General features: G+C 54.6%; 1 protein-coding gene across 3 annotated transcripts in view; it reads left to right on the top strand.

Annotated features, from left to right (window-relative positions):
• The window catches only part of SLC13A2 (solute carrier family 13 member 2), a 37,242-nt gene extending 29,792 nt beyond the window's left edge, over positions 1-7,450 (top strand). For all 3 annotated transcript variants that reach the window (XM_042915946.1, XM_042915944.1, XM_042915945.1), the window contains exons 5-12: positions 80-260; positions 368-490; positions 2,721-2,939; positions 3,135-3,223; positions 3,507-3,628; positions 4,723-4,884; positions 5,530-5,667; positions 6,166-7,450. In XM_042915946.1, coding sequence (XP_042771880.1) covers positions 80-260; positions 368-490; positions 2,721-2,939; positions 3,135-3,223; positions 3,507-3,628; positions 4,723-4,884; positions 5,530-5,667; positions 6,166-6,336 — 1,205 coding nt within the window. In that variant the 3' untranslated portion in view covers positions 6,337-7,450. The remainder of the gene's footprint in view (positions 1-79; positions 261-367; positions 491-2,720; positions 2,940-3,134; positions 3,224-3,506; positions 3,629-4,722; positions 4,885-5,529; positions 5,668-6,165) is intronic.
• The last annotated feature ends 14,193 nt before the right edge of the window (positions 7,451-21,643 follow it).

Here is a 21,643-nt window from a genome sequence, read left to right as displayed (position 1 = left end):
AGGCTGCGGAACACTCCGGCCATGCTCCCCAGAGGTGGCCCTGCGCCCACCCCCCACCGAAGCTCTCCCTCGTTCCCAGATAATGGGCAGGTCCACCCTGTCCCGCCTGCTTCTTCAGAGCCGAAGGCACAGAAGGACAGGCAGCGGGTCCGCTTTAGCCAGGGCATGAGCCTGTGTGTGTGCTACTCGGCCAGCATCGGGGGCATCGCCACGCTCACCGGCACCACCCCCAACCTGGTGCTGCAAGGCCAGGTCAACTCGTGAGTGACTGGGGCTGGGGGGTGGGGCACCTGCCCTTCCCCAGGGAGGCCGCTGGGGCTGGCCGGTCAGCGGGCAGGGTCACGCAGCAGCCCGTATCCCCCTTCAGGCTCTTCCCCGAAAATGGCAACGTGGTGAACTTCGCCTCCTGGTTCGGCTTTGCCTTCCCCACCATGGTCATCTTGCTGCTGCTTGCCTGGCTGTGGCTGCAGGTGCTCTTCCTGGGGTTCAAGTAAGTGGTGGACTGAACGAAAGAAGCCCGGGCGCCCGCCCTTACCCTCTGGGAGCTTCCCGTTGGGTAACCAGGTGGCTGGCCACTGTGACAGAGGATATAATGCCCTCCCAAGGCCTATGTACCTAGCATCCCCATTTGAGGGGCTTACTGGATGGAGAGTATGACCCCATGTAGCAGATGAGCAAACGGAGGCTCGAGGGGCGGTATTCAACTAGATTTGTCCATGCTGACATTGAAAACCAGGTCTCCCGATGCCCAGGCCAGATCCATCCCATAAGGCTCCACCGTCCTTTGGTAAATGCTTGAGTGCACCGTGAACACGGCCACTTACAAAAGCATTTGTTGCGGTCTACTTACATCTGGCCCCGTATTAGGCACGGAGAATGCTAGAGGACATTAGGCACGGGCCCTGTCCTTGGAGCTCACCATCCAATGGGTGATGGTATGGCAGGGGCCGTGACAGAAGGAAGTCCGGGGGCTGCAGGAACACGGCCCAGGATAGTGGAGATGCCAGAAGGCCCCCGGAAGACATGCTGACCGAAGTGAGTCTTGTAGAACTAGAAGCCAGCCAGGTGGAGAATGGGGTGAAGACATTCCAGGCAGCAGGAACAGCTTGTGCATAGGTACAGAGGCAAGAAAGACCATGTGTTTGGGAAAACTCTAGTTTTGTTTGGTTGAAACGTAAAGAGCAAAACGGAATATTAGGAGTTGAAGCTGGAGAAGCAGGCAGGGGAAGATTATGGAGGATCCTGTGTGCCACATAAACGGTTTGGACCTTGCCCTTGAGGCCAAGAGTAGGAAATAGGCTTTATTCTTACTTCCAACCCTGGGTTACTGGTAGTGACTAGAAGTCTGAGTTGAAAATCTTGTGAGACCTTGGGGCACCTGCGTGGCCCAGTCGGTTGAGCATCCGACTTCAGGTTGGCTCAGGTCATGATCTCACAGTTCCCCGGTTTGAGCTTTCGAGCCCCACATCAGGCTCACTGCTGTCAGCCTGTCAGCACAGAGCCCGCTTCAGATCCTCCGTCCTCCTCTCTCTGCCCCCCAACTTGTGATCTCCCCCAGATAAATAAATATTTTTTAAAAAGAAAAGAAAAGAAAACCTTGTGAATGTGAGACCTTGCTAGAGCTCAGTTGGAATTGAGTCTGGGATTGACTGGTGATGTCTGCTACGAGTACAGGCTAGGAGTAGTGATATGAATGGTATTGTGGTATGAGTTGTTATTTGCCCTTCCTGTCCAGGTGGTGGTGGGGAGGGAGGGAAGTAAGGGGGGGGGACATTGAATGTTTTTTGGTTTTTTTTTTTAATGTTTATTTGTTTTTGAGAGAGAGAAAAACAGAATGCAAGCAGGGGAGGGGCAGAGAGAGAGGGCGACACAGAATCCCAAGCAGGCTCTAGGCTCCGAGTTCTCAGCACAGAGCCCAGGGTGGGGCTCGAACTCACACACCACGAGATCATGACCCGAGCTGACGTCGAATGCTTAACACCCAGGCTCCCGACACATTGAAAGTTTTTAAGTATTGCTGCTGTCCTTTGGAAAATTCGCTTGGGCAGGTGCAAGGAGGCTGGGTTGAGGCTGGGCACTGGTACAAGGCGAGGTGTAGTCAAAGAGACCAGCATATGCAAGGCACCACAGGGGATTCAAAGATGTGTGAATTGTGGTCTTTGCCATTGAGGAACGCACAGTCCCTCGGGGAGTTGAGATTTGCCCAAGAGAAAAGTTAGAAATAAACCTGAGTGAAGCAAGGGGCACACAGGAGTGAGTGGCAGCCTCTGTGCCTCTAAGAGTGATGTTGGTGGGGCTCAGGCTGGCAGGAGTTGGATGCCCAGAAGCAGGTAGGAGAGGGAGGGGAGGGTTTCCCGAAAGGCTGTTGGAAGAGGGGAGGGTGATCTGGAGTCAGAAGGAACCGTGGGGTCCAGGCCTCTAGATCCACCTCACTCGGAGCAAAGGACGGCTTAGCACAAGAGAATTTCTGGAGGGACAGGGAGTCAATGGGGCAGATGGAGAGACCTGTCCCTGGAGCCCCAGCCTTGTCTCTGCTAAGAACCGTGACGCCCTGAGAGTCTTCTACTCTTCTTCCAGAACCTTGGGTGGGTCCAAGGCCTTCGTGTTGGCAACACTGAGGTGGTCTTGGCAGTATAACACAGGCACTCAGAACCCCTTGCTTCCCCTGCCTGGTGCGGGGCCCTCAAGAACTGCCCCCCCCCCCCGCCCCCTGCCTGCAGCTTCCTGAAGAACTTTGGCTTTGGCGGACACCAGCGGGAGCAAGAGCAGGCAGCCTTCCACATCATCCAAACAGAACACAAGCTACTGGGCCCCATGAGCTTTGCAGAGAAGGCTGTCTCTGTCCTCTTTGTCATCTTGGTGGTGCTATGGTTCACGCGGGAGCCCGGCTTTTTCCTTGGCTGGGGCAACCTGGCTTTTCCCGACAAGGATGGGAAAAGGTGAGCATTCTGGGGGAGACAGGGAATCCTTCTGGGGCTCACCTCCTGGTGCCGACCAGGAGGTAACACGGTGGAGAGGACGCGTCAAGAGGACTTGGCACGTCTGTGGGAGGGGGCTCCTCTCCACCGCCTTTCCACCCGATGACCCTGAGCAGACCTGAGCCACTAAGCCTGCCCTGCTTGCCCTGCCCACAGCATGGCGTCCGATGGGACAGTGGCCATCTTCATTGGCATAATTATGTTCTTGGTGCCCTCCAAGATCCCAGGGCTGACTCAAGATCCAGGTAAGAACCTGGACTGGGGCAGGGAAGGGGCTCTGGGCAGCCTCTGCCTTCTGTCATGAAATGTGCCTTCAACCACACTTGACAGGAGTGGTAAAAGCCCAGAGAAGTGGGGATGAGTTGCCAAGGGTGCAGGAGCTCAGGGGCAAAGTAAGGATGTTGCCGAACTGAGGGTCCCTCTCCCACGTGCATTAAACTCAGATAGGGACCCAGAGAGAGACCCAAGTGGAGGGGAGGGAAAACCTGTTGGCCCTTGGTGACCCATCCTCCTCTGCCTGGGAAATAGACAAACCAGGGAGGCTGAAGGCCCCTCCTGCCCTCCTCAACTGGAAGACAGTGAATGAGAAGATGCCCTGGAATATCGTCTTCCTTCTGGGTGGTGGCTTTGCCCTGGCCAAGGGCAGTGAGGTGAGAAACACCTGCCCTCCCCCCAGACTGTTTGAGGGAGACCCTGGCACAGGGAAAGAGGTGCCCTGCTTCTATCCCACACGGGGGAGACCTGATCCCCACTAAGGAGCCTCCTTGTGGGCAGAGTCTTTGCAGCAGCTGGAGCGACAGGTCAGAGCCCCGGCTAAGAGAGGGGGCGGAAACACAAGCCACAGTCACCTCTCCCTGTTCGGGTTCTCAAAGCCAAAGGGAAGGCAGCCTTCTCTGTGAGGCAGGGACTGTTCTCAGCAACCACCAGACAGAGGATGCAATCAATAGCTTTAGCACCAGGGAGTAGCGAGCATTGGGTGGACACAATTGACCCACTGGGGCCACCAGGGGGCGCCATGATCACACCCAGCCAGGCTTTGGGGATCAGGCCATCATTCATTCTCCAGAGCCTCCATCCAAGAGGGAAATCCCTGAACCTGCGCCCCTGGGCCTCAGTGTTCTGGCTAAGCTCGTTCAGTGCGCAGACAGGAGGCAGTTTCCCCGGGTCGGAGAGTGGTGCCAGGGACTCCTGGATCTCAGGTTGTTAGTTCAAGGGGCCAAGCACTGTGCTGGGGGCTGGGTGGGCAGCATTGTAGGAGATAAAGTCCCAGCTCCCTGGGACTCACAGTCTGGTATTACAGATGTGGACAGGGAAAGACCTTGGAGCCCTTATGACTCTGTGGACTGTCCCCATTCTTCTGTCAGCCTCTTGCCCAGCCTTTATAGCAAGGGCCCTTCCCCCTTCTCTCTCCTGCCAACCTGCTGGGCTGGAGGAGGCAGGGAGAGGGCTGAAGATGGCCGGGGAGCTCCTAAGAGAGGTTGGGAGAGCGGGAGTAAGTGGAGTTAAAGGTCTTTCCTCCCACCAGGCCCCCGGTTTCCTAAGAAGACCCTTTGGCCCCCTCTCCTAGCTTCTCATCTGACCCTTCTCCCTACATCCAAATGTTCTTCAAAATCACTTTGAGGGCACCTCCTGGTTCTGCCCGGGTTTTACCTTCCTTCCCAAGCTGCCCTGACTCTGAAGACTCTAGAGAGGTCTCTCTAGAGAACCTCAACCTCTCACACAGAGAACCTCTCCTCTGCCACAGAAATCAGGACTGTCCGAGTGGCTGGGGGACAAGCTGACCCCGCTACAGAATGTGCCACCTCCCGCCATTGCCTTCATCCTCTGCCTGCTGATTGCCACCTTCACTGAGTGCACCAGCAACGTGGCCACCACCACACTTTTCCTGCCCATTCTGGCCTCCATGGTGAGCTGGTCCTGCAGACACACTTCCTCCAGGCAGCCCTCCTGCCCACCCCACCCCACCCAGGGGCCCCACCTGCGGGTTGGAGTGACCTGTCTGCACCTCCTCTCATTTCCGGAAGAAGACCCCTGAGCGGCCGCCCTTCCCCAGACTTTTCAGCTACCTCGGGCCACAAGGCCCTCTGGCCCCTGACTCACTCCATCCCTGGTGACGTTACCCCTTGAGTATCCTGATGGGCCTCACTGGTGGCCTCGCCCACCTCCCGGGCCCAGCCCCTGTTCTGGTCAGTCCTGAGGTGACAGGTTGAAATTACTCCCTGGAGCGTCCCCAGCCCCTTCCTCCCCTGGCGCGTTCCCGCAGCCTTTGATGACACCCCAGAGCCCCTTTGAGATCCGTTTTATGGGCCCCTCCCCTCACCACGCCCCGCTGGGCAGGGCCGCACACTCATCCCCTCCAGAGAGGTCAAGGGGCCCTTCCCAGGTCACCAGTGCCTTCTGGCAGAAGTGGTGTGGTTCATGGCCAGAGTCTATGTTGTTGGGGGGCGGGGAAGGTTGTCCCCCAGAGGGAGGAAGGGGGAGAATTGGGGGCCACGTCTTCCTCTCTGGGATGAGGACTGGGATCAGTTCTGTCCACTGTCTCCCCGTCCAGGCCCAGGCCATCTGCCTCCACCCTCTCTATGTCATGCTCCCCTGCACGCTGTCTGCCTCCCTGGCCTTCATGCTGCCTGTGGCCACCCCACCCAACGCCATAGTCTTCTCTTTCGGAGGCCTCAAAGTGTCTGATATGGTGAGTAGCAGTGGGACCTGAGTGCTTCAGTGCTCCTTTCTGCTCTGTCCTCCCTTCTTGGTGGACCACAAAGAAGCCTAAAGCCACTGAGATTCTCAGCGTTAAGAGCAAAGCCTGTGCAGGCTGGGGGACAGCAGGAGGGTTGTGCCATGATCCCCAGCTGGAGCATCTTCAGACCCTGCCAACCACACGAGAGGGACAGGAGGGGGTGAGGAATTTAGGGAAGGCTCCCAGGTGCTAGGGCACCTGTACCCGGGGAGAAGGACTCAAACGAAGCCCAAGGCCCTGAACGCTCAGGAAGGGCTTCCTTTGCCCTTCTTAGCACCGGGATTAAAGCAAGAGGGAGGGGGCGCTGCCTGGTGCTGCGGGTCAGACCCACAGGCAGACTTCCGGGGAGAGTGTTGTGGTAAGAGAGCTCTTGAGCACCCGTGAACACCAAGGGCTGGGTACTGGCCCGGCTCAGCAACGGGTCGCTCAGACTGGCTCTCCTCGCACCAGGCCCGAACGGGATTCCTGCTCAACATCATCGGAGTGCTGGTCATCACGCTGGCCATCAACAGCTGGAGCTTCCCCATCTTCAGCCTGTACACCTTCCCCTCCTGGGCCTACTCCAACACCACAGCCAACTGCATGGTCAACCAGGCAAACACCACAACACCTCGCCCCTAGACCAGGGTATCACCTGGCCAAGACCAGGAAGACCCACCTGTTGTCATTCCTCTGAGCCAGGACGGGACACCGGGGCTCCAGGCCAAGCCCTGAGAGAAAGGCATATATATACAGAACCTCGCGTGTGTCTGTAAGGAAGGGATGGGAGTGCTCTGCCCTGTGTACCTGAGGATAATGTGTATATGTATATATGGATGGATGTGAGTGTGTATGTGAGGATGGTGTGTCACGTGAGGATGCCTGAGAGGGGGTTTCTTGTGTGTGCACACGATCCTCGGTGTGTATGTTTCGCAGTGTGTGCACGTGTGAGCTCACAGACCATGTGACCTGCCCTCTCTAGCACTCCGGGTCCTTGTCTCCCCTGCTGGGTGGGTGCCCAGACCCCTTTGCACTGTATTTATTGAAACTTGGGGTTGGGGCAGCCTGGGGAGCGGCATCTACCAGCAGTTGCCATGGCAACAGCCTCTGGGACCAGCCCGGCCACTGAGGTCTCCCCAGCGTCTCAGGTTTGGGGGGAGGGTTGGAATATTAGCCCCATTAAAGTCTTTTTCGGTAGAATCCAGGCTGGTTCTTCATGACACTTTCCAGGGCTGGTCCACAGCATGGTTCAAGCCTCAGGTTGAGGAGTACGTGCGGTGGGAGGGGACTTGGCCCCCGTCCTGTATGGTGGCCCCCTCGGCACCCCTCCCACTCGAGGAAGAAGGTAATGGCCAGGAACCCCTGCCAAGGCCGATTGGAGTGGGCGCAGCCACCCAGGAAAGCAGCACTGACATCACCAGCCCCGGCTAATTGGGAGCGGCCAGTCCCTGCGTGTCTTTGGGGAAACCGGCCTCCCCGTTCCCAGAGCACTCCCTGGGCATTTACATAAAACTGTCTGCCTCTGCCAATTCCTCACCGACCCTTCCTCCAGCTTGAAAAACCAGTCCCACCAGACTAGGGAAGGCAGACTGACCCATGCTAGGTGTCCAGAAAGAGGGACCCTCACCCAGAAAGGCAGCCTGCAGCAAGAAGGACGAAAGTGAGACTCACAGGAACAGGTTCGAAACTGGCATGGCCTTCGGAGTGCAGGACCAGGCAACACTCTGGATCATTCTGCCTCCCTGCCTCACCTCCGACCCTCCTCTGCTCCCCGCCCCCGCCATGAACTCCAGAGTCTTCCTTCATCTGGCAAGGTGGGGGGAAGTGGGGGGAAGGGGGATGCCACGCCCACCATCCGTTCTAGGAGCTCGATGGCCCTTCCTGGGGCCGGAAGCTCATCTTTGTTTCAGTCCCAAGTCTCTCACTGTGGACAGTGGCACGTAAGCCTTGGGTTCATCTGGATGGAAGTTTCCAAAAGTCTCATCCAGTTGCCTCCTGCAGCAGTGGGAGAAAAAAGAGCCATTTACCATCACTGTCATGCCCACTGACAGAGGGGCTGGTTTGTGAAGACAGAAAACCAGAAAGGATGCAATTGCGGATTCCCCCTCTGCTGGGCCGTCACTCAGTCCTCCCGGAGCTGGAGGTTCGAGGTGCAGATGGGAGGGGGCTGCCGCGTGTGGGAGAACATGGCTGTCCCCAGGGGACAAGAGATCCTGACAGGACACGCCAGACACCCAGCAGAGTGAGGAGTGTCAGGCAAGTGCTCCGCCCCCCCCCCCCCCCCAGCCCCCCAGGCTGGCATTCCTCACTCATGAAGCACAGTCATAAATCACGGCTCTCTCCCAGACCCACACTAGGACCCCCAAGGCCCAAGGCAACAGCATCCCTCGACTGGGAGTGGGCCAATCGCTCCAGAATGGTGGGATTTTTCCAGGGGCTTACCCACAATGCAATAGGTTCTTAAGGAGCAGCCCCAGCCTCATCTGCAAGGAAGACCCGCCTGCTCTCCTTTCTTCTGGATCCTAGTTGGGTACCCACCATCCAACCTTAGCTGGGGAAGAGGTAGGTGTGCTTCTCAGGGGCACATGCCCCCACCCACTGTTCTCAGCTTCCCTTCATACCTACCCAGATCCCCCTCAGTCCTACTCAGAGAGGGCCAGATGGGGACAGAGGGCACACAGCAGTCCCAGCAGGGGAGGACCTGAGTTCTCTGCGGATGAGGTGGGCGAAGGCTGGCCTGACAGTTGAGGGGTCGGTGGCGGTGGGTGTTCTGGCAGAGCTCGGGGCAGGCGTCCCCCAGGTGTCAGAAACCACCCTTCTCAGCAGGCAGGAGGGCGGATGGGAGGCAGGGAGCACCTGTCGGCCTAATCACCGTCATTAGCTGGGCCATAAAGTGGCACGGACTGGGCCAGCCTTTGAAGGAAGGGCCTGTCGGCCCAGGTCCGGTTTGCGCAGGCAGCCTGGCAGCTCGTCTCCTCCTGCACACACTAGGGCTGTGGCAGGTGGATGGGGCACCGCAGGGACGAGGGTCTGCCCCCTCTCTGCCTGGGCACCCGCACCCTTTCTCCCACCGCTTCCAGAAAGGTAAGGAGGTGGGGCTCTGGGTGTCTCCCCGAAGCTGAATCTGCACAGTGCTGGGACACAAGAACTTCTGTGGTAGTGAACTCCCTGTTGCTAGAGAAGATGAGTGAGACCAGAAACAACCTAGGGACAGTCTGCAGCTGTGTCCCCAGTTCCCAGGACAGGGCCTGGCCCAGTGACTGTTGGGTGAATGAATGCATCCGAAGGGGGGCTTCTTGCTCCCAGAGGGAAGTTGGACCCGCTGCCCTCAACGCCCCTTTCTAGACTGCTGGGTGTGGAGTGCTTGCTGTGTGACCCTGAACTGGTGTCACCTTTTTTTAAAAAAAATTTTTTTTAATGTTTTTATTTATTTTTGAGAGAGACAGAGAGAGACAGAGCATGAGCAGGGGAGGGGCAGAGAGAGAGGGAGACACAGAATCCGAAGCAGGCTCCAGGGTCTGGGCTGTCAGCACAGAGCCCGACGCGGGGCTTGAACTCACAGACTGTGAGATCGTGACCTGAGCCACCCAGGCGCCCCTGAACTGGTGTCACCTTTAAGCTCAGCACATAGGCCCAGATTTCTGAGCCATCTCATACTGTTTCCCCTGTCCCCTAGGGCCCTGTGAGTGTCCTGTTTGCCTCACCCCTCCTCCTGCTGGCCAGCCCCAATCTCAGGGGCAGCTGGCAGCCAGAGAGCCCAGGGAAGACCTTCAGAGCCAAGTTTCCAAAGAGAAACCTGGTGGGGTGGAAAGGGGGCACTGGTCAGGGAGATGGAGAAGGTGGAAGCAGGGTTGTTGACCCCCCTCTCTGGCTCATCTTGGCTTGGCCCTTAGGTCAAAAGCAGCTCTGGGGGTTAGGGTCCTCAAATCCAGGTTAGACCCCTTGGGGGCTCAGGCCGTGACTTCTCTGTCTCCCCAAAGTCTCAGATGGGAGGCTGCTTCCTGAAAAGGATGGGTGAGCTGCATAGGATGGAGGGTGGTAGAGCCAGGGGGTGCAGGGTGAAGGGTGGGGGAGGACTGGGATGGGCGAGGTCCTGGTGGGTACCAGCCTGAAGAGAGTGCCGCAAGTAGCCTCCGCCCCAGTCTGGGCCCCATTAGTCATGATCGCAGAGCCATGAGGTTTTACTAGGGCCAGCCAGTCAAAAGTGAGCCCTCGACTTCAGGGAGGGGAGCGGGGGGAGGGGGGGGACAGAGTCAGGGGAAGAGGATAGAGCAGACTGATTGGAAGGATCAGGATGCACAGTGTCAGACCTGAGTATTCTCACCAGTACGCAGGTGTTCACGCACATCAGGACATATGTTCTGCATTGGACACGCCCAGCATCACAGTGTAGCTCCACGGACTTAATGCACACTCAGAGCATGAGCACAGCAATGTAAATACTTGCACGCTCACACGCAGGGACACCTGTACTTCCAGAGACACTGATGCCAGTGCGCACACACACACACACACACACACACACACCCTGGCATTACTCCCCGCCCCCGCTCGCTCACAGCTCACAACCTTGCCTCCTAAAGCAGGAGGGATTAAGACTAGCCAGGAGAAGCCTGTCCTGCTCACCCAGCAGGACTCTAGCCGTGTCCCTCCCTCCCGAACCCCCCCACCAAGCTCTCGGCTTGGAAACTCCCTGAATTTCCCAGAGGGTCAGCCAACCAGAACAGGCTCAGACCTCCCAACCTAGTGCCCCCGCCACACACCCTCCACAACTCTGGCCGGTGCTCCTCTGCCACCCACAGCCAAGGAGCTGCCCGCTCTCCCCCAGGAAGCCCATCCGGATTAACCTCAGATCTCTCCAACCCTTTTTGACATGGGGTCCTAGGGCCTCAGAGCCTCAGTTCCTCTGCAGATGTTCATCAATGTCTTCCATGCCAATGGAGCAAGACTTGGAACCCATGTTGGGAAGACAAGTCCAGCTCACGTGAACAGAAGCGGACAGAAGATGGCTAGTCCCGATGTGGGGTGCGGGGAGGGGGCCCCTCTTCCATCACACTGGGGCCTCCAAGGGTGGAAACATGTTCTTCCTTCTCCCTGGGGTCACCAGAGTCGTACCCGAGACTGGAGCGTGGCAGACATTGGCACCAGGGATTTCCACCCCCAGTTAGGGCTGCTACAGGCTCAAAGCAGCACAGCCCTGGGCAGAGCTCAGCGGCAGGCCGTGAACTGATTCTGACGTCCAGTCTCCAGAGAGAATAAGAGTTTCCCCTGGTCCCCGTCTGTTTGAACACCCAGCTACGGTCCCACCAGGCCAGATCCCAGCTCAGCTACATCCACAGGCCCCGAAATGAGGGTGCTGATGTGTGTGGCACCAAACCTCCAGACACAAGTCCCTTCCAAGGGGAGCAGAGCTAACAGCCCGGCAGCTAGAGTTGAAGTTAGACAGCAAGACAGACTTTCTGAGTCTAGGAGAGAACTCTGAGGAGCCAGTGTGACGAGAGAAGGAGACGGTGGTCCTGTCCGGTGGTGCAGAATGTGAGAAGAGAGACCTCACAAATCCCCGTTCAGTCCAAAAAGCTGCAACTCCCAGGCTGCCTGCAATGAGGAAGTAATACTTCCCAAAGGAAAGAGGGAGCCCGCACCCATTCCTGGGGCAGAGGTGGATCCTGTCTCCGAAGAAAAAGAAGTTCATCTCACCATCAAAAGCAGAGTCCCATTGTGCAAGAAGGTGAAAACCACAGTGTCTCCGGCATCCCATCAGAGCCCCTCTGGGACCCTTGGCCCCTGAATTAATTTGCATTTCCTTGATTTCGAATGAAGTTAAAAATCTTTTCATGTGTTTATTGGCCATTTGTATTTTATCTCTGAATTGCTTACTCATGTCCTTGGCCTATTTTTCTATGATCATTTTATCTATTTAGAGGAGCTCTTTATATATTACGGATATTAATCCTTTGTCTGTTATATATGTTGCAACACTTTCTTCCAGGCTGGGTTTTTTTTTTTTAATCTTTTATCTTTGTTTATGGTATATTTTGTTCTAATAAAATTTATACTTTTTACCTTGTCAAGTTTATCAACATATTCCTTTATGGCTTCTGGATTTGATGTTGTGCTTAAAAATGCCTTCTCTATTCCATAATTATTCAAATGTTTTCTATATTTTTAAAATTTATGGTTATGGCTTTCATTTTTATGTCAGGTCTTTCATCTGCCTTTTTTTTTTAACTGTTTATTTTTTTTTAAGTTTATTTACTTATTTTGAGAGAGAGAGAAAGCGAGCACAAGTACAGGAGGGGCAGAGAGAAGGAGAGACAGAATCTCAAGCAGGCTCCTCACCATCAACACAGAGCCTGATGTGGGGCACAAACTCATGAACTGTGAGATCATGACCTAAGCTGACCTTAACCGAATGGACCACCCAGGCACCCCTCTGCCTGAATTTTTTTTTTTTTAATGAATAGTGTGAAGGAGGATTTAATTTTACTTCTTTCAAATAGAAAGTCCATTATCCCAAGTCCATTTATTGAATTTTTTTTACGCTTTCCTGCTGCTTAAAACACTTGCTATTATACACCAAATTCTCACAAATACCTATTTATTCTGAATTCTATTATCTTCCATTAATTTATTTGTTGGGGTGCCTGGAAGGCTCAGTCAGTTGAGCATCTGACTCCTCATTTTGGCTCAGGTCATGATCCTAGGGCCGTGGGATGGAGCCCCGAGTCAGGCTCCTTGCTGAGTGTGGAACCTGCTTAAGATTCTCCTCTCTCTCGGGGCGCCTGGGTGGCTCAGTCGGTTGAGTGTCCGACTTCGGCTCAGGTCATGATCTCATGGTCTGTGAGTTCGAGCCCCGCGTCGGGCTCTGTGCTGACAGCTCAGAGCCTGGAGCCTGCTTCAGATTCTGTGTCTCCCTCTCTCTCTGACCCTCCCCCGTTCATGCTCTGTCTCTCTCTGTCTCAAAAATAAATAATAAAACATTAAAAATTAAAAAAAAAAAAAAAAAAGATTCTCCTCTCTCTCTCTCTCTCTCTCTCTCTCTCTTTGTCTCTCTCTCTCTCTCCCTCTGCCCCTTTCCCTGGCCCATACTCTCTCTCTCTCACTCTCTCTAAAATATATATAAATAAATAAACAAATAAATAAATAATAGGGGTTTTTTTGTTTTTTTTTTTTAACGTTTATTTATTTTTGAGACAGAGAGAGAGAGAGAGCATGAACAGGGGAGGGTCAGAGAAAGAGGGAGACACAGAATCTGAAACAGGCTCCAGGCTCTGAGCTGTCAGCACAGAGCCTGATGCGGGGCTCGAACTCACGGACTGCGAGATCATGACCCGAGCTGAAGTCGGACGCTTAACCGACTGAGCCACCCAGGCGCCCCAATAATAGGTTTTTTTATTTATTTGTTAATTTGCACCAAAATCACACTGGTTTTTTGTTTGTTTGTTTGTTTGTTTGTTTGTTTGTTTGTTTGTTTTGAGAGAAAGCACATGCGAGTTGGGGAGGGGCAGAGAGAGAGGGAGAGAGAATCCCAAGCAGGCTCCATGCTGTCAGCATGGAGCTGGATTCAGGGCTTGATCCCATGAACTGCAAGATCGCGACCAGAGCCAAAATCAAGAGTTGGTTGCTCAACTGATTGAGCCACCCAGGTGCCCCTAAATCACAGTTTTAATTGCAGAAGCCTTATCAAACATTTTGAAACCCGGGAGGCAAGTTCTCCCGACTAGTCTTCTTTTCCAAAAGCTCTAAGCTATTCTCATGTATTAACTCTTTCCCAAAGTTTAGAATCAACTCATCAGGTTCAAAGGGTGAAAAATTAGACTTGACTTGAATTACATGTAGTTTATAGATTATTTAGGGCAGAACTGACATCATTATAATATTATATTGAACTTTCTATTCAGGAACATGATTGCCTTTATATTTATTCAGGCTTTATTTTATGTCTGTCAATAAAGTTCTATTTTCTTCAAAGAGATTTTTTTATACTTTATTTTATTTTAGAGAGAGAGAGCATGTGCATGCGAATGGGGAAAGGGAGAGAGAGAGAGAGAGAGAGAGAGAGAATCTTAAGCAGGATCCATGCTCAGTGCAGAGCCCAGTGTGGGACTCAATCCCATGACCCTGGGATCATGATCTGAGCTAAAACCAAGAGTCAGACACTGAACCAACTGAGTCACCCAGGCGCCCCTCTTCAAAGTGATTTTATGTACTTCTTATGTTCTCTGTGTTTCATTTTGGGTTATTTCTATTGTTACGTCTTCAATTTACTAATATTTTCTCCTGCAATGAATGTCGACGCCATTCAGTAAATCTTCCATCTAATTCAGTAAATCTTCCATCTAAATCTAATGGAAGATTACAATCTTCCATTGTAATTATCATCTCTATAAGTTTAATTTAGATTTTTCCCCCCCTTCCATGTCTCTAACTTTCTGCAACTATGGAATTCAGATATGAAAACTCTTTTTAATGTCCTTGCCTGCTAACTCTAACAGCTTTGTCATTTGGGTTTGGTATTAATTGACAGATTTATCTTCTCATTACAGGTTAAATTTTGTTTCTTATTGCTGGGTACTGTATTTATTCCTGGGTACTGTATGCTATTGTGACTATTGTGAATGGGATCTTGTGTCTCCTTTTAATTTCCACTTGGCTGTTTTAGTTGCATAGAAATAGTTTTCGTTTTTCTATACTTAACGTATATTCTGGTATCTTACTAAATTCTCTCATTAGTTCTAAGAGCTTTCCAGCTGATTCTCTTAGATTTCCTACGTAAACAATCACATCATTTGTAATTTTTGAAGGTTTTGCCTCTTTCCTTCTCATATTTATGTCGCTTATTTCTTTTTCTTATCTTACTGCACTCGTTAGGACCTTCAGAATAATGTTGATTCATAGCAGCCTCCCATTTACAACTTTCATGGTTCCCTGTGCCCAGACTATCCCTATGGAAACATCCATGAGTCAAAAACTAACAATTTGGGGCACCTGGGTGGCTCAGTTCAGTTAAGCATCTGACTCTTGATTTGGGCTCAGGTCATGATCTCACAGTTCGTGAGTTCAAGCCCCACATCGGGCTCTGTGCTGACGGCTGGAGCCTGCTTGGGACTCTCTCTCCCTCTCCACCTGCCCCTCCCTGCTCTCACGTGTGTGCGCGCTCTCTCTCTCTCTCTCAAAATAAACAAACATTTAAATAAAAAATAAATAAATAATAAATTTTTAAAAAGCATTAAGGGACCTCTGGGTGACTCAGTCAATGAAGTGTCCGGCTCTTGATTTTGGCTCAGGTCACGATCTCATGGGTTCATGAATTTGAGCCCCATGTTGGGCTCTGCGCTGGCAGCATGAAGCCTCCTTGGGATTCTGTCTCTCTCTTTCTCTCTCTCTCTGCCCCTCCCCCACTTGCACTGTCTCTGTCTCTTTCAAAATAAACTTTAAAAAATAAAAATTTAAAAAAGCATTAAAAGTAACAGCCCAGCATACATCAGATAGGAGTAATTAACAAACACACTAGAAGGTCTTGACAGCTGCTTTTCACTACGAAACTTCATTGATGATCAGGTTAAGGGAACGGGGCTTTGATTGCCAACATGAGCCCCAGAGAAAGGTGGCTTGAGTCAGGGCCCCTGTTCTAGCCCCAGAATACACTTTCTATAGCCAAGCGGGCAAACCAGCATTTCCCACCCAGCACCACTGGGCCCAGTGAAGAGAAAGGGGGCACGCATTTATTGAACACCTACTATACACCGGAGATTGTGCTAGGGACTTTAAACACAACCCGGAGTCCTCACAACAACTCTATGGGTAAATAATTTAACAGATGAGGAAACTGAGGCCTGAGTGGTCGGTATGCAAGATGACACAGCTAACCGTCACTCACAGATGGGTTCATTATTATCTGCCTCTGTACTCTCTTTTCTGAAATGATTATTCCCTACCTAGACCAGAAAGTCAGGAAACGTTTACGTGTGCTCCACGCCGGTGCCCGATGACCACCACCATCCTCCAGCCCAGGTGAACATTACCTCCCTTCTTGGAATAAGAGTAAGTGGTGAGGAGCTGCCCCCTCCGTATCCTTAGGCCAGAAGCCAGACCCCAGGCCCCGCTGGGGAGCAGACCCACCGCTAGGTCCCTGGAGCCTTCAGCTCCAGGAAGAGATACAACTGGGTTTAGAAGCCAGGACGAGTGGGAAGAGGGTGGAGGGAAAGGATGGCCAGGAACGGGAGACAGGGGTGGGGCAAAGATGAAAAGGGAAGCAGAGAGAAGGGGGTGGGGCAGGATCCCAGGCAGAAGCAGGGAGGACTGTCAGGGAGCCAGAGATAGGCTGCAGGCCTGGGTCCAGGTGGGAGCCGGGGAGACCAATTCCCAGGGCTCACGAGGCACTCCACTCTAACCAAGGGACGCCTGTCTCCACCTGCACCGACACACACAGAGCCAGACCTCTGACCCAGAGCACAGACCTGTGCACAGACCCAGATGACCTACGAGCGGACACGGACATAGGATATAGGGTGACAGGCCTGCACACAGACGTGGGGGAAGACGTAGCTGCAGGGGCACACTGCCCCAGGTGACGAATGTACAGACACATGGAAAGACTCACGTGCCCACGGACACATGGAGGGAGTCACAGACACAGAGGCATGTGGGTGCACACACCCACACACACCCACCCACACAAGGACACACCCTGAAGGTATCAGAGGGACCAGAGAGACAGACAGACGGATGGACCCCATGGGCAGACAGTTCTCTGCACCTCTGTGCTTGTAACCTGGCCCTTGAGGGGTCACAACCCCTGCCCGTCCACATTAGGCCGCAGAGAACCCTGGGCCGCCACGCAGAGCTGCTCCCTGGAATCCCTTTGCAGGCGCCGTGAACATACATGTGGTGGCCCAGCTCTCCTGACACACGTGTGCGTGTCCCGACAGGCCTGTGCCCCACCCGTGAGGGCTGACATCCCCCTTCTGGGGTGCAGGTGGGGGCCACGGGACAACCCCCTCCTCCACGGGCCACAGGCCGTGCCCGCTGGCAGAGATTGGGGGCCAGGGCTGGCCCAGGAGAAGGGAGGGGTTGGGGGGAGCCGGGGTGTGGCTGGGGCGGGCACAGGAGCCGGTACCTGTCAAACAAGAGCCAAGGAGCAAACTAGCTTCTTAGTCACCTTGCTCTTCTCCCCGTTTTGGCAGCAGCCCCTCGGGGCAAGGGGAAGCTGATATCATAATTATTGGCTCACCCAGCAGCTGCCTCCCCTCACCTGATGTCAGCACAGACCCAGGACGGCCAAGCTGACGGACTGACAGGCGGACGGAGCTCCTGGCCCCCCAGACCCGGGCCCCCACGCCGACCTGCTTCACTGAGCAGGTAAGAGGAGACCTGTCCCAAGTCAGCCGTGGAGGCCAGCAGGGCCGGGCCAGAGCATGGGGTGGGGGTTTGCCTTTTTAACGGGCCCTGGGAGAGACTGGGAGCCCCTGGGTGCTCCCCATCTTCTCACTGCAGCTCAAGGGAGACTCAGGAAGCAGGGTGAGTGCCTGGAGGCCAAGGAGGACCCCCTCGTGGTCCTCCCTCTCGTCCCTGTCCCAGGCCGTCCAACTCCAACCCTTCTTGCTGTAGGAGGGCTTTTCATTCTGGTGTTTTGTTGGATTTTGTGTGCGGCTCTGTGCTTGGAGAGGCTTTGCTTTGCCACCCCGCGCTGGGAGAAAATGAGGACTTGGCAATGCTAGAACTGGAAAACAAGAGCTGAAAGACAGGGAGGCAGATTCCCAACGTTAGTGGCTTTCTGGGGGAGAGGGGGGACCCCAGCTCTGGGAGCTGGGTGGTGCCAAGGGGGTGTGTTGATCAAGAAATCGCTCAACATCTCTGGGCGGTCTGGGCTGGGGTCTAGATGCCTGGGGGCTCCGGGGAGGCCTGGGGTGCAGGAAGGGGGTGGTGCACCTGGTGGAGAAGCAGACAGGTGGCAAACAGGTGCTGTGGCCGGTTGCTGATGCTGAGCTCAAGGCAGAATCCCCTGGAGGTTTAGGAATACCTCTCTCCATCAAGACTTCTGAAATCGGAGGGCCTAGGGAGCAGACCTGGGAGAGGCAGGCAGCTCTAGGACCCCTGAAACCCAGAATTGGGAGTCTGGGAAGCAAAGGCCCTTAGGGAAACGGCTGGACCAGCAGGAAGCCCTCTCTGGCTCCCAGGGCTTCTCCCCACCCCCTCCCCGCATCAGGTAAGCTTCTGGCATTCCCCAGGGAGTCCCCCAGGTCCTCCCGAAGTGTTGTTCAAAGAAGCAAGTTAGATAAAGCATGGACTCTAACAAATGTTTGCCTCTTCTCTCTATACCCAGAAGTGTGTGTGAGGGGTATGTTTGTGTGCGTCCCGTGGCCAGGCACAGCTGGCCGGTGGGAAAGGACCCAGGGGAAGAGGGCACACCCCAGGGAAGTCACTTCATCCCTCTCCCTGCCTCTATACCACGCATCCCCCCTGCTCGCAGGGGTTCCCTCCTCACTTTGCTAATCCTGAGGGAGGACGTTTGGTCAGCTCCCTCGAAGTCACGAAGTCTCCACTGCCACGGAGTCCAGCTCTGCTTGACCGTGGCCTTCCCCCACTGATGAAACCCAGCTCCTCTGGGCTGAACTGGAGGGTGTGGTGGAGGGATGGCATCGCACTCCAGCCCATCCCCGCTCCCGCCCCCCGCAGGGCCCGGCTCAGGCCCTTATGCTACATTGGTCATTCTCTGACCCCCAGGACACAGGCGGTAGGGGGGCGTCCCCAACTGATGGTGTGTGTGGGGGGGGGGGGGGATGGGCAGCACCTCCTGTCCCGGGACCTCTCTCACGTGGAGGGCCAGGCAGGGCCACAGTCAGGCTGGGACTGGGGAAGCTCGGGATCGTCAGGGGCCACGGTGCCATGGGGAGAGGCGCTCATCCTCCCAGCTCCCCGCCCGGCCCCGCCCCATGCCGCTGCCTGTGCGGAGCTGAGCTCCCGGCTCCAGGGCCTGCTGAGGCATGCTGCCCCCCCAGGCCCGGCGCCTCACTCACCTCCCAGGGCCAGGAACCTGTTCTCCCGGGAATGCCAGGGAGTTCTCAGAGGACTTTATTTCCCAGGGGCTCGGGGAGCCCCAGAATCCTCTCAATTCTGCTCTTGGGAAGGAGGGCAGGACCCCTCCCTGCCCCCATCTTTGTTTCACTCTCACACCGAGCCCACATTGGCCCCCTACTGACAGCCTTTGCCATTCCTTGTGACAGAGGGAGGCAGGCTGGGAAAGTTAAAGACAAGGGTAAAGCCCACGGGAGACGCGTGCCTTCTGGGAAGTTGTGGTGTGCCAGCCCCCACCCCCACCCTGGTCTCAGGGAGAGCCTTTTTCTTTAGCCCCCAAGGAGAGTCCCATCTGCCCTCTAAGAAAGCGACACCTCTTCCCATGGGCTCTGTCAGTCCTTCCCAGCCAGGAAATCCTTCCTGATATCTAACTTCCTCCTCCCAGCCGGAGTCTTCATGTATCAGCAGAATATGCCAGCACAGGGCTCACGCGGATAGCCAGAGACTGTTCCTAAGTCACGCTGAAATTTCCTGAGACCTTGTGTACAGGAAGGGACGGAAGGAAGGCCCCCTGTCCACTGCCCCTCTAATGGTCTTTCCAGCTCCGTATTCTCATGAGGTGGGGCTGCTGGGAGCCACTTCTGCACGCCTCCCCTGATTCCCCCATAACAGAGGGATGCAAGGGACAGGGGTCCCAAAGGTATGCCCTCCCCTTTTTCCTTCCCAGTCACAGCCCGCCATCCCTGCTCGGCCTGCAGGGAGCGAATCCAACAAGCCGAGATCGGCTTCTGCCACAGGAGAGATTGGCATTAGACATCATGACATGTTTCAGTATCGTAACTTGAGTTTGGCTGGACTGTGTGACCACAGGAGGTGGTTTCCTGAGTGGAGAGACAACCATTGATCTGGGATGGGTGTGGTTGGGCTGGCAACATGCCCAGGAGCAGGGAAATGACAAGATGACCTCTGGGAGAGTGCATTTCAAAGTATCAAACGTCCCTGAATAATTTTGGTCTTTCCAATTTATTGCCCCTTCCTCCACCTCTGTGCCCGCCTCCAACCTCATCCCCAAACCCATCTTCCACCACCACCTCCCCAGAACGGATCTCTCCATACACCAGAGGTCCCGCTCGGAGCCCAGCACCCCCTCATCATCACCCTCACTACATCCTTCTGTGTCCTTCACATTCTCCCAGTGTTCAGGAAAAGCCCAGAGCAATGCCACTAGAACAAAGTGGACTGGAGGGGGTCATCCCTGGAGAAGCCCTCTCTACTTCCTGATCCTATCCAGGCCTTAAAGGCCGGGCGTTGACCAAACAGTAAAAAATGAGGCCAAATGCAACAAGACAAATTGAGGTCTGATGTCCAGGTGGACCTCTCCACACTGCAGGTGGGTGGCAGGTGGAAGGGGAAGATGGAGAGACATGCCCGGAGGGCCCCAAAGGGAGGCAGTGGCAACCTTTCTTGGAGGGCTGCAGGTGTAACCGATCCAATTAGGCACGACCAGGCCCAAAGCAGGGAAATGGACAGAGGCTGAGGCAAGAAGGCCTGCGGGGTTAAGAATGACTGCTGTCGTGAGCGTCCCCAGGTCTCTACCCTGCCTGTGGCTCTTGCTTAGTCAGCTCAGATGAATGGGGCCGGGGAGAGAATTAGCTGAATCGTGATCGCTCAAGGAACTTGACTTGAGAGCCAGCTGTGAGTCACAGAGAAAAGGGAACCCTTGCTCTCACGGTTACTCTGGCCACTCCAGGGGGTGGGCACCCCTCGAGATGCAACAAGAGAACCCACTGGGAAGTCTGGCCTGAACCTCCACCCCATGCTCAGGGGAAGATGCATAATCAGTCAGCTTCAAGCCCTGCTCCTCTAGCCTGAAACTATTGCTTCTGACAAACTACAGCCGGCTTGGGCACCATCACACACATGTGTGCGCCTGCGCGCGCACGCGCGCGCGCGCGCACACACACACACACACACACACACACACAAACACACACCCCTAGAATGGGGTGTGTCCCTAGAACTGGATCGCCCGGAGACAGTTGGAGATTCCACCTACACTTGTAAATTCCATAGCCATGTCCCAGACTATACCAGCCAAGGCATAGGATGTGCTCAAGGACACACACACACACACACACACACACACACACACCCCACCATGCTCAGAAAACCCAGTTATCAGACTCCACTTAGCAGAACCAGAGTGATCTTAGCAGAGACAGAGAAGAAGTGTCCACTGTCAGAGACATCCCCAGCTCCTTCTGGGAGGGGTTCCTGGAGCCCACACTGAGCCCCACAGAGCATGTGGTTTTGGAGAGGAGGCTTGGCCTCTCTGGGCCTTCCCATAAGTATGCCCAATCTCTGAGGCAGGAAGGGTTTTGGAGAGAAAGTTCTTTGGGATGACCATGCCAAGCCCAGGGGGATCTGGAGGTGCTGAGGGGAGAAAGGTGGGGGCTGGAGCCCAGGAGCTGTATGGGCTTGGGGGAATACCCCCCAGAACATGCCCCTTCTCCACATCCTTCTCCTCAGAGGAGCAAGGGAATAAGTAGGCACTTAGCCAGCTTCACCCAGCCCAGGTTCCTGGAGGAAGGGTCGGTGCCCAGGTACCTACAGAGCAGAGAACAATCTCCTCCACAATCCCTTCAGTTTCTTTATCTGTCAAATAGAGAGGGACTTGGGGGGAGGGGGAGGGGAGGGCTCCTCAGTGCTCTTTTCACTTCAGTTCAGTGAATTCAAGCACTAAGCTTACTGTCTGCCTTGTATGCGCTCGCACGTGCTCAGGATGGCTTGGGGGGAGGGCTGCACAGTATGTATTTGTCTGGTACTAGATCTGTATTATTAGTAGTGGTGGCAGAATTAATACCCCTAATGATAGACTGGTAATAATGAGCAGGGCTTCCGGAAATGATATGTACAGAGCACAAGAGGCCCC

The sequence above is a fragment of the Panthera leo genome, chromosome E1, assembly GCF_018350215.1.
Source record: "Panthera leo isolate Ple1 chromosome E1, P.leo_Ple1_pat1.1, whole genome shotgun sequence".
Lineage (NCBI taxonomy): Eukaryota > Metazoa > Chordata > Mammalia > Carnivora > Felidae > Panthera > Panthera leo.
Note: the sequence above shows the minus strand (reverse complement) of the source record. Positions and strands in the feature narration are given on the sequence as shown.